The sequence below is a fragment of the Macrobrachium nipponense genome, chromosome 7 (assembly GCF_015104395.2).
Source record: "Macrobrachium nipponense isolate FS-2020 chromosome 7, ASM1510439v2, whole genome shotgun sequence".
NCBI classification, from domain to species: Eukaryota; Metazoa; Arthropoda; class Malacostraca; order Decapoda; family Palaemonidae; genus Macrobrachium; species Macrobrachium nipponense.
In genome coordinates this window covers 102913450-102926771 of record NC_061109.1, presented here as the reverse complement: position 1 = coordinate 102926771, position 13322 = coordinate 102913450, and the positions used below count along the sequence as shown (strand labels likewise).

General features: G+C 29.5%; 1 protein-coding gene across 3 annotated transcripts in view; it reads right to left on the bottom strand.

Moving 5' to 3' along the window:
- Window positions 1-13322, bottom strand: part of LOC135217747 (uncharacterized) — a 135144-nt gene that overhangs the window by 102902 nt on the left and 18920 nt on the right. For 2 of the 3 annotated variants that reach the window (XM_064253756.1, XM_064253754.1), the window contains exon 2: window positions 3159-3314. In XM_064253756.1, the coding sequence (XP_064109826.1) occupies window positions 3159-3303 (145 nt within the window). In that variant the 5' untranslated portion in view covers window positions 3304-3314. Of the gene's footprint in view, window positions 1-3158; window positions 3315-3465; window positions 3506-13322 lie in introns of those variants that run through there. The other variant, XM_064253755.1, reaches the window with a different exon arrangement.

The window sequence follows — 13322 nt, the reverse complement described above, 5'->3', positions numbered from 1 at the left end:
AGTAAATGTATACTGGTTACCATTGTTTGTACAGTTTGTACATACTCTGTATTCATTGTGTGTTTTTATTTTGAGTCCTCAAGATATATGCTGTGTACTGTTAAGCAAGATTTATAAATCTTATGACATTTTGTAGATTAATAACATCATCAAGTACATATTCCAATTGGCAGGGTAATCCAGCCTGAACCTTTCTTCCATCATCAACCAGTTTGTAATCATGATTTCTTTGAAAAAGCCAAACAACAAAAGTGAATAACATTCCATTATTGTTTACTGTTAAGTCTCTTGAAAAGACTGACAGCATTAACTTTGCATCTATACTTTGTTCTGGATAGCTGCCAATAGCTTTGTAAATTTAATTTAAATGCCACCAAAGCAAGACCTTCCATATTATTGGTCTGTGGACACTGTAAAGTGTCTTTATTAATTTTTAAATTCTATACACTGCAGCACAAAAGTCTTAACAATTGAGATATGCGCTACCTCTATTATAAATTAATTAATTCCAGTTTCATTATAATATATTATAAGTCCCTATAGGGGGTTTAGTGCTGTCAGTGCAGCTTACATGGTGCACTCTAGGCATTACATTAAGGTTCTTTGTACGTCCCTCCTGTCTCTGGAACCAAACCCCTTTCATTCCTTATACTGTACCTTCTTTCGTATTTTGTTTCTTCCATCTTTCTTTCCACTCTCTCCTAACAGTTTCTTCATATCGAAACTGAGGTTTTCCTCCTGTTACACCTTTAAGATCGATCTCTCTCTTTTTCAGCACTTAATGACCTGAGTGGTCCCAGCGCTTGGCCCTTGCCCTAAATGTTATATTCAATCCCATAAATGTAAGTGCAATGCCGCATTAGTTACTACGTACTTCGCCAGCCTAAAATGAAGTCTGATTAATCGGTATATTGCTGGAGTTCCCTCTCTCTTCACTAAAAAACTTAGATGTTGATGCTCTTAAGTATAAAAGGAGCTGTACTCATTTTATGGTCCCATGTATACTGGACAGTGCACATTTATCTTTTGTTGGTTCTCCCTGATCTTTTATTAGGTTATTACTGGTCTGCTTTTCTGTTTCTTCTATGTTTTTTCCAAATGTGGTCGACTTTACTTTTTGTAAGCTTGCTTAGAAAGTAAAAAATGGCCGTTTATAGAGCATTCAGGATGACTGTGTATAAATTAATAATGGCTCTGTGATAACAAATTCGTGCACTAGAAAACATTCATCAGCCAAGGGCTTTCAGCTCTAGATAAATAAATCAGTATCAACATTTGTTTCACAGCTGCTAGAGTCAAATTTGGTCATTGACTGAAGCGTGTGTACTAGCCATATTTGATTCGTTCAAGGATGGAACAAATAAAATACTGGACTATATATGGTTACAATTACAGTAAATTCGATAATTGTCATTGATGACTATAAGAATCTAATCATAAGATATGGAGGGGGAAAACACAAACACAAGGTAAAATCGATAATTGTCATTGATGACTAATAGAATCTAATCATTAGATATGAAGAGGGAACACTCAATTGATGGTACACACACACACACACACAAAAGGGGTAGCTGAATTTATTGATTGAACGTGATATTTTCATCTGCAGTCATTTTTTTCGGGGGTGTTTCTTTTGTGTTAGAAGAAAATTGTTTGTTAGGTCACTTTAGAATACTCATTTGTGCTCTGGAAACACTAAGCATACTCGTGAAAAATATTATATGGGATCGTGAACCTTTTTTATTTTATTGTGATGCCAGTGCAAGCTTCAGCAATCTTTACTTTTAGAAGCTTTTCGTGAATAAACTGGGTTGGTTTTTTGTTATTAAAATCAATCTGAAAATTTTGGGTATCTTATCATTATACTATAAATTTGCTTTTATATAGAGTTCATTTTCACTGAATTTTTATGTACTCTGCTGTTGTAACTTGATTACATAAATTAACATGTTCTTTATTAAACTCCATCAAGAACTATTTGGATTTTAAATAGGTACATGCGTTGACAGAACTTAAAAAATATTTTTTCTTAACCACTTAAGATGAGTACGCACGTTTAGCTATTAAATAATGGCAGCATGTACGTCAGTTCAGTCAATTTTCATTGGACGATGCCTAATATTTGTAGTTATTTAACTGGTAAATTGAAAATTAACTTCTTTGTCAATTCCTTTTCCTAGTATTATTATTCATGTAAGTAACGTATAGTGTTTAAGGACATTAATTAAGCGGAACTCGGCCAGTTTACATTCTAGGGAACAGTATGGAATGTAGGTATAATACAGAAAAAATGTGTAAATGGATTTTTAGAAGATGAAATGGGTGGGTAAAACTTGTGCTTTCTTGTCACTATTATTTATATAATTCACAACATGAGAATCTTCCTTGCACAGGAATGCTGTCGAAACTCCACTTCACTTAAGATGATTAAGAAGTGAAAATATGGTTATATATATCAACAAATTATCAGTGTTGGAATATGTTAGCAAAACTATTAGTTATTTATATTTTAATTCTTGTAGAGATATTACTGCATGCAAGGATACAAAAGGTTTGTAAAGATGTGTGGCTCATATTTACAAATATTTACATGATTTTTTAAAATAAATTCACTCAAAAACATTTATGTAAATAGATTATTTTGGCATCATCTATCACAGCTGGCAAAAAAGAAATATAGCTTTTGTGTTGATCAAGTTGTTCAGATTAGAGTTAGACATACTGTATTCAAAATATGTATTAAATCATTTAAAAATATTTGTATAACTAAAAAATTATCATTAATATGTGGAAATGGAATGAAAGTAAGGTTTGCATTATTACAAAAGTCATTATCTATCTATTAACTGCTGCTAAATATTCTTTTACTACACTGTCAGCTTTGGCAGGGGGTAGTCTGTGAAAATTTGACATTAAGTGTTGTTTTAAACTTCGTCTCTGGGCAATGTGACGACCACAGAGAGGACAGGTACAGCTCTGACGAGAGGGGGAAGTACATAAATTACTGCTACTACTCTTTCCCACTCCAGTAGAAACCTGTTGTAATGTTGTTGTAGGCAACAGGTGATGATTGGTTAACAAAGGGTTAGTAAGATCAGAGGCAGCAAGCAGAGCAGAGGTGCAAGGGTTAGTGGCCCATAGGTCAGCAGCATCACCTGAATCATGAGTTAATGGGTCATCTGAGGCAGAGTTGTTGAATGAGATTGTTCCACAGGCTGTAACATTACTTGACAATACATCAGTCTCGTTTTCATCTCCTGTTCCACCTAAGGATCCAACAAGACTTTCCAAAGCTGACATTGTGCTGCCTCCTGTAAAAGAAAAAAGAAAAGGACATTTACAGCATTAGTTATAACAGTTTAATAATGTAATAATAATAGGCAATAAGCTGAATCTTTTCATGAAATCTTATAATTTCCACAACTATTATACTGCAAAGCAATGATGACAAGTAAAACATACCATGCTAAGTGGCCTATTATTAGTCTGGAATTATGTAACTGCAGAAGAGAAAAAGCATAGGTCTGTTATGTCCTTGGCCCATCCACATATTCATTTGAAACTACTAATGTATACCTAGAAGAGTGGAAAGGCCATGACTCTTATGGATAAGGATTATGGATGATATGGGCATCAGCCAAGGTGATCACTAGAAACAGGGTTGGTTGGTTGAATCTTGAGTCAGTCCTTTGATTAGTTAATATGCTGTTCAATTTAGTATCTAATCCCCCCCCCCCCACATCCCCACTGTACGAAGACCTTACATGCCATTATTACATAATATAAAAATGTGCCCTGCTTTCACTTTTACAACTTACAACTGCTGATGGAAAACTGAGATGATGCAATGGTAAAGCATGTTAATGAGATTCAAGTTTTTTTGTGTATGTGGGCTTTGTACTTAAAATTATTTTGCCAGCTTTGTCTGTCCATCCGCACTTTTTCTGTCTGCCCTCAGGTCTTAAAAACTATTGAGGCTAAAGAGCTGCCAATTGGTATGTTGACCATCCACCATCCAACCATCGAACATACCAAATTGCAGCCTTCTAGCCTCAGTAGTTTTTATTTTATTTAAGGTTAAAGTTAGCCATAATGAAGCATCTGGCAACGATATAGGACTGGCCACCTCTGGGCAGTGGTTAAAGTTTCATGGGGCACAGCATATACAGTAGTACCTCGAGATACGAAAGGCTCTACTTACGAAAAACTCGAGATACGAAAGCCAATGCGAAAAATTTTACTGCTCTACATACAAAAAGTTTTCAAGATACAAAAGGTTGTTGCTGTAAAGTCCCGAGATTCGCCCAGACCACCAAGAACAATTTTAAAACTCCCGCGCCGCCAACTAAGTATACTCGCCACCATCCTCCCGCTCTCCCATTGGTTCCTGATGCTAGTCACCCCATAAGGTCTTGCTCTCCTATTGGTCAGCATCTACCCCTTGTGCATAAAGTATTCTATTGGTAAAAGGATGCTGTAAATTGAAAAACTTATTCATGCAATACATTTAATAAAAAAAACATTAGGTAAAGATAGAATAAAGAATAGAAATGAATGGTTATTATACTGTTTGGTAGTTTCAGTAGTTGAAGAGAGATAATGAAAATTTATGGCTTACTGTGTAAAGTGATTGCTTGTCGATCGTTCGATACTCGTAAGTGCTGGATGTAAACAGACGTTTGGAAGCTTTTTTTTTTGTTTGTTTATTATAGTTAATGGTTACTTAATAATTATTTGAAATGAGTACATGCAATACATTTAATAAAAAAATTGTGAATTAGATATCATAAACTATAAAATAAATCGGACTGCCAACAAATACGTATTTTTTAGAATTCTTCTTCTGTTTTATTTTTACGTTACGTATACGTATGTTTCATTATAGCTGTCAGTAACTCGGTATCTCCATTAGGTAAAGATAGAATAAAGAATAGAAATGAATGGTTATTATACTGTTTGGTAGTTTCATTAGTTAAGAGATACTAATGACAATTTATGGCTTACTATGTGCTAGGAAAAATGATTGCTTGGCGCTCGTTCGATACTCGTAAGACGGGTAAGAGCTGAATGTAAACAATCGATTGGAAGGTTTGTTTTTTGTTTGTTTGTGTATTATAGTTAATGATTAATTAATAATTATTTGAAATTAGTACATACTGATTATTTATACATTTTATTGGCATATTCTAAGCTTTTAGCTTCTTGGGTTTAGATGTCAGAATCATAGACTAGGCTACAGTAGCAACCGCTAACATAGGCTGGCTTATTGCTAAGGGACATATGCTAAAGTCCTAATATATGCAGTAAAAATGGGGTTGAACATTACATGCAGTTGAATATTACTCAAGTATGTACAGTATTTTGCCTTTTTGGAGTCATATTTCTTCCGTCGGATCAACGTTGTAACCCTAGAACATGTGTTTTAGGCCTGGAAATATAATTTACTGGGGTGTTTTTGGAGGGCTTGGAACGGATTAGCCATTTTACATGTAAAATGTGTTCCAAGATACGAAAAACTCATAATACGAAGGCCGCCTCGGAACGGATTAATTTCGTATCTCGAGGTACCACTGTACAGCATTATAACGAGATCACCAAATAAATAGATGTATTTTCGGTGGCTTCATTAAATGCTGTAGTCGCTGTACAGAAAACTCGATTGCGGTGAAGAAACTTTAGCACATTTTTTACCTGTTTGCAATAGATATCTCTCTTTTCTGTCATGGTTTAGAGAAAGACAGAAGTGAATGCCGTTCCCAGAATTGTTAGTGCCTAATTTATCTGTTTTGGTAAGCAATGAGGAAGTGGCTTTGTTATGTACAGTTAGAACTAAGTTTACCTGGAATTGAAACCCATAAGAGGTTGTTAGGAGGCCAAACACTTCTTTGTGAGAATGCTTGATGAGGTCAATGCAGACAGAATTTAGTCCTGAGCTTTCACCATTTAAAATTAAAGCTTCATGATGTCTTTACTGTAAGCTCTTCGTATTTCCTTTAATTACTAGAGAAGGTTGTCAGTGCAGCTCAGTGGAGATGTAACTGTTTTTGTCACATTATTTGTGAAAGGCTCAAATTCAGGTGGGATGTGTAAAGCCATTAGCCCTTTTGTTACAGTGGGGACGCTTTCTCCCGAACCAAATATATAAGAATAACCTTGCTTTCTTATTGGTAGTTGTTAGGGATCCCGCTATTGAATTTTTGGTGCATGAAAGTACACACTAGTGTATAGGAACTGTTAGTTGTGAGCTTTTGACATAGGCGCAAGAGTCACAAGTATTCTGTGATACACAGCCCTTTTCCCTTGTAAGGATTCCTTGACAAATTCACTGAGGTGCTTACACCCCACTGTGGTTCCAACGTCTGGCCACAGTACTTACCAGTAAGGATCACACAATAGGCAGGAATGTTTAGAAGCTTTTTCCCCATGTATAATCCAGTCAAGTGCCTTCATGTTAAAAAAGCTATTATCATTTACGTATTCTGAGTGAAATAAAAATTGACTCACTTGATTGATTTATTATATGTTACACTTATGTGGCTTCTCCCAAAATAATGACCATTGTTTATTATCAATATCTTTAAAACTGGTATATACACACACACACACACACACACACATATATATATATATATATATATATATATATATATATATATATATATATATATTTATATAATATATATAGTTTTATATATATATTATAATATCTATATCTGTATATATATATATATATATATATTATATTATTTTATATATATATTATATATATTATATTATTATTATATATATATATTAATAAATATATATATATAAATAATATATTAGATAGATATATAATATTAATATTATATATATTATATATATATATATATATATATTATATACTGTATATAGTAGTATTTTATAATATATATATATTATATATATATATATATAGATATTTATATCTATAATTATAGATATATATATATATACTATATATTATATATATCTATATATATATATATGATATTATATATATAGTATATATATATATATATATATAATATATTTACTATAGAATATTTATATATAAATTATAATATATAAATAAGTATATATATATGTAGGATTATATGTATATATATACTTATTATAATATATATATTAAGGTTATAATCTAGATATATATATTATTATAATATATATATATATAGGTATATTATAATATATATATTAGTATATTATATTATATATTAATTATTAGTATTAATTATAATATTATATATATATATAGTATTATAATATAATATAAATATTATATATATGTTATTATATATATATATATATATATCATATATAGATATATATATTACTATAGAGTATTATAAGATATATATATATATATATTATATATATATATCAGATGATATTTTATAGAATAATATATAATATTATTATATGTAATAATTATAGTATATTATAGTATATAGTCTATATATAATATATATATATATTGATATAACTATAATTATAATTATATATAATATATACTATATATATATTAATTATTATTATATATATATATAATATATAGTATATATATTATATATATATATAATATTATATATATATATATATATATAGTATAGATATATATATTATATTATATTATATAATAATGTATTCAGGATATATATATTTATGTTAATATAGAATCTATATATATATGTATATATTATATAGTATCTATATATTATGTATTATAGATTATAGTATATATATGTTATATATATAGAATATATATATATATGTATATATATATATAGATATAATTATGATTAAATATTAATAATATATATATATATATTTATATATATATAATATTATAGTCATATACTATATATATAAATATAGATTATATATATTATGATATAATATATTTTATATACTATATAGATATATGTATATATATAATTATATATATATTATATAATATATAGATTATAGATTATAATATATTAACTGTATATATATATATATATAATATATATATATATGAAGCTATATATATTATATATATATACTATATATAATATAATAATATATTATATAATATATCTATTATATATATAATATATATATAATATATAATTTATTATATATATATATAGATTTATATATATACGATTATATAGTATATTTATCTATATATAATAGATAATATATATTATATATATTATATATATATATAGCATATATATAATATTATTTATATATATATATAGATTATATGATTATAATATATAGATATAGATATATTATATATATATATATATATATTCTATAATATCATATATATATATATATATATATATATATATATATATAATATGCATATATATTATATATTATATATATATATATATAATTATATAATATTATATTAATATTATATATTAATAATATATATAATATATTATATATATTATAGTATAATAATATTAATATAATATATATATAATATATATATTATATAAAAAAATTAAATATATTATATTATATATTATATATATATTAATAATAATCTATTATATATATATATTATATTAATATTATATAATATTATTAGATATATATGAATATATATTATATATATAATTATATATATTAATATATAAATTATAATTTATATTAATATATATATTATATATAATAGAGTATATTATAATATATATTAATTTGTAGATATATATAGTATATATATTATATTAATATAAATATTATAATATTATATATATATTAATATATCCAATGTTATTATATATATATTATATATAGAATAATATATTATTATATATTATTAATTATATATATTAATATATATATATTTATTCAGTCAGCAAGATATATAGACTTTAGGAGGGTCCATGATACACATGTTGTTAAAAGGCCAAGTTTATTAACAGAAAAAACGTTTCACACTAAAGATTCGGCGCGTCATCAGGCTGTGAAAAGTAAAAGACACAATAAAATACATTATTAGTATAAAAGGAATTCACAATGCAATTAAAATTTACAAGTTAAAACAATAAAAAGTAAAAGCATAAAAAGCACATAAAACAGAAAACAAAAAGAGACTACCAAACCACCAACCGTCCATAAGCAGGAGAGAAAAGGCAATGACATATAATGGCACCCAAGGCCAAACGACAACTATGCCAGATACAAAGTTGCTGAGGAAGTATTACTATTGAGAGAGGGAACCATTCTTTTAATATATAATGATTCTAAAGTTGTTAAGTGGTCTGGGTCCCTTACATAGCCAATTATTGAGAAGTGTTGTTTCAGTACTTCGGTTTTACATAATGCGGCAGGATTTCTAATATTAGAAAATTCTAGCTGCTTGATTCTATGGCCAGTGCGAAAGCTAAAAACCCAAATGGCTGCCATTTCTGACCGGCAGTAACCTCCGCGTCGATTCAACGTAAGAGCCCAGACATCCAGGGCATGTGAATTTATAAACCACATTGGATCGCATGAGGGACTGCTTGCGATCTTTGAAATTAAAAAATGATCCTATTGTACGTGGGTTGTTGGAAACAAGTTTGACGTTAAGACGAGATTTCCTGTTCAATGACTCTTGTGCGATTTAAGGAAAATTCAGTCAGACATATGCGGGATTGAGGCATAGAATAATTTTTGGGGAACATCAAAGCTGACAGTTGGAGGTTGTAAAAATTGTGTTAATAACTTATTGGTGATTTTATAAACTATATCTTGTGGATAGGAGTTTATTTTGAAAAAGTTTAATAAAAAGACTATTTCTTTGTGAAATATTTGCCAAGTTGAAGAATATTTTAGAGCTCTATGGACCAAGGTGTATATGGTATTAAGTCTGAAAGAATATTGACAAGAGCTATAGTAGTTATTGGCTAAGCCCGTATATGTCCGCTTTCTATAAACAGAAGTAGTGAACTCGGAATTATGTCTCGTTACATAAATATCTAAAAATGGAAGAATACCTCCGCTCTCTACCTCCATGGTAAATTGAATGTTTGGAAGGAGTTGATGAATATATTCTGAAAATAAAGAACATTGCCAAGAGTGCTGGAACAAAACAAAAGGGTCATCAACATATCTGCGATAAAAAGACGGTTTAAAGTTATGATTACACTGGTTTAAAAATTTCGTTTTCAAGGTCAGACATAAAAAAATGTTAGCAAAAATAGGGCTCAGAGGCGACCCCATGGCAACTCCATTGACCTGCAAATAGAGTTGCTTATTAAAAATGAACATTGAATCTTGCACTGCAAGTTCAAGTAGTTGTTTAAAGATGGATCTGTTAACCCTCTTACGCCGACTGGACGTATTTTACGTCGACATTTTTTGTCTCCCGTGTGCCGACTGGACGTATTTTACGTCGACTTACAAAAGTTTTTTTTAAAATTCGCGGAAAAATACTTATAGGCCTACCAGCCTAAAACTTTTGAATCGCGCGCCTTGGGGGATGCTGGGAGTTCACGGATCAAGGTGTTGTTTTTGTTTACAATCGTTACGCAGGCGCGCAAGCGCGAATTTCTTTCTTGCCGCACTAAAAAGTATCTGTGACACATCTCTGAAATTATTTCGTCACTTTGACATAATTTTTGTACCATTGTCAATTAGCCATTACATGAAGTATTATATATGAAAATGTGCGCATTTTTATGTAGAATACAACAATAAAATACTTATGATTGTAGCTTTTATCAGTTTTGAGATATTTTCATATAAATAACGATAAGTGCCAAAATTTCAACCTTCGGTCAACTTTGACTCTACCGAAATGGTCAAAAAACGCAATTGTAAGCTAAAACTCTTATATTTTAGTAATATTCAATCATTTACCTTAATTTTGCAACTAATTGGAAGTCTCTAGCACAATATTTCGATTTATGGTGAATTTATGAAAAAACTTTTTCCTTACGTCCGCGCGGTAACTCTTCCGAAAAAAATCATACATGCGATTGTGGTAATGTTTGCACCATTTTAAAATTAGCCGTTATATAAAGTTTTATATATGGAAATGTGCGCAATTTCATGCACAATACAACTAAAAACAACCCATGGTTGTAGCTTTTATTAGTTTTGAGATATTTTCATATAAATAACGATAATTGCCAAAATTTCAACCTTCGGTCAACTTTGACTCTATCGAAATGGTCGAAAAACGCAATTGTAAGCTAAAACGCTTATATTCTAGTAATATTCAAGCATTTAACTTCATTTTGCAACAAATTGGAAGTCTCTAGCACAATATTTCGATTTATGGTGAATTTATGAAAAAAATAACATTTTCTTTACGTCCGCCGCGGGAAGTCCCCCCCCCCCCCCCCGGTAACTCTTCCGAAAAAAATCATACGTTGCGATTGTGGTAATGTTTGCACACCATTTTAAATTAGCCGTTACATAAAGTTTTATATATGAAAATATGTGCAATTTCATGTAGAATACAACAAAACATAATTAAAGGTTGTAGCTTTTCTCATTTTTGAAATATTTGCATATAAATCACGATAAATAGAAAAAAGACCACGTTCGGTCAACTTTGACTCTACCGAAATGGTCGAAAAACGCAATTGTAAGCTAAGCTAAAACTCTTACAGTCTAGTAATATTCAGTCATTTATCTTCATCTTGAAACAAATTCGAAGTCTCTAGCAAAATATTTAGATTTATGGTGAATTTAAAAAAAAATCTTTCCTTCCCTCCGCGCGTGGATTCTCCGCCACAAATCTCCGAAATGCGTACGTACCATTCTCGGAATATTTGCTCAGTTTCATATTAGGCATTTCATAGAGTTTTATATATGAAAATGTGCGCAATTTCATGTAGAATAAAACGAAAAATATTTGAAGGTTGTAGCTTTTCTTATTTCCGAAATAATTGCATATAAAAACTATATATAAAAAAATTTGACATTCGGTCAACTTTAACTCGTCAGATATGGTCGAAAACTGCAATTGTAAGCTAATACTCTTACAGTATAGTAATATTCAATCATTTGTCTTCATTTTGAAAGAAATTGGAAGTCTCTAGGACAATATTTAGATTTATGGTGAATTTTTGAAAAATATATTTGTTTACGTCGCGTTGTTACGAATTTATGCATTATTTTGTGATAATATTTTCTCTGTGTTGCTTTTATCGTTTTACAATGTGTTATATACCAAAATGATTGCAATTTAGTGTACATTACAACAGAAAAAAAAGTAACTTGTTATCTTTAACAGTTTTGCGCACAGCGCGATTTGAATACAATTATAAATGAAATTTCGTTTTTGCGCTATCATATATCACATTTTTTATATATGATAATGATAATTTTTTTCATTTCTGATGGTTGCATACTAAACTTCATCCAATGACATAAAAAGGAGCCAAAAATGAACTCTTAATCTTGAAAACTAAGCGCGCTGTGATTTTTTGAAAAAAATATTTTTTCCGCTTCCGCGCTAACTCTTGAAACACCTCCGGCACACGGGAGACAATTTTTTTTTTACCGCTTCGGCGTAAGAGGGTTAATACCATGAAAAACTGTATCTTCGCTAATGAAAACCTTTTCTAGAATAATATTGATTGTTTCATTAAGTGGGACATTTGTGAAAAGACTCTACATCAAAACTTACCATGTAATAATCTCCATCTTGGTTGGTAATTTACTGTTTGGAATTCGTACCCATTTTTTAAAGAAAATTCATTGCTACTATATTCAGAAAGAAAACTGGCTAAATTTTTTTGGAGATAGAGAACGAAGGACTATTATTGGCAGCCATAATGGGTCTAAGAGGTATATTAGGCTTATGAATTTTGGGTTGGCCATACCAAATACTGAAAGAAGAGCCAGTCACAAATAGTTGTTGATATTTAGTCTCATTAATAATATTTTCACTTTTGATTTTCCTCAACATTCTATTGATTTTATCTTCCCTTTTGTATATGTCGAGAAAAGTGGATTCACCATGAGCTTTAAATTTGGTGGTATCAGAAAATGTATTTTCCATTTTTCCCACATAATCGTTCTTATTCATAATCACAACACCTTTGCCTTTATCGGGCTTACAGATTACAAAGTCATCACGATTTTTCAAGTTTAAGAGTATACTCAGATCAGTTTGTCTAAAAAAAGGAGTCCAATTAGTTTTTAAATTACCATAAATTTTGTGAACTAAATTTGAGATTTTCTGTTGGAGATTACCAACATTTTTATTAACGTCAAATTTCATAAGTCTTTGGAACATGACCTCAAATGGTAAAAAGAATCTGGCATAGTTGGGCCTAAAAGATGGCAGACAAAAG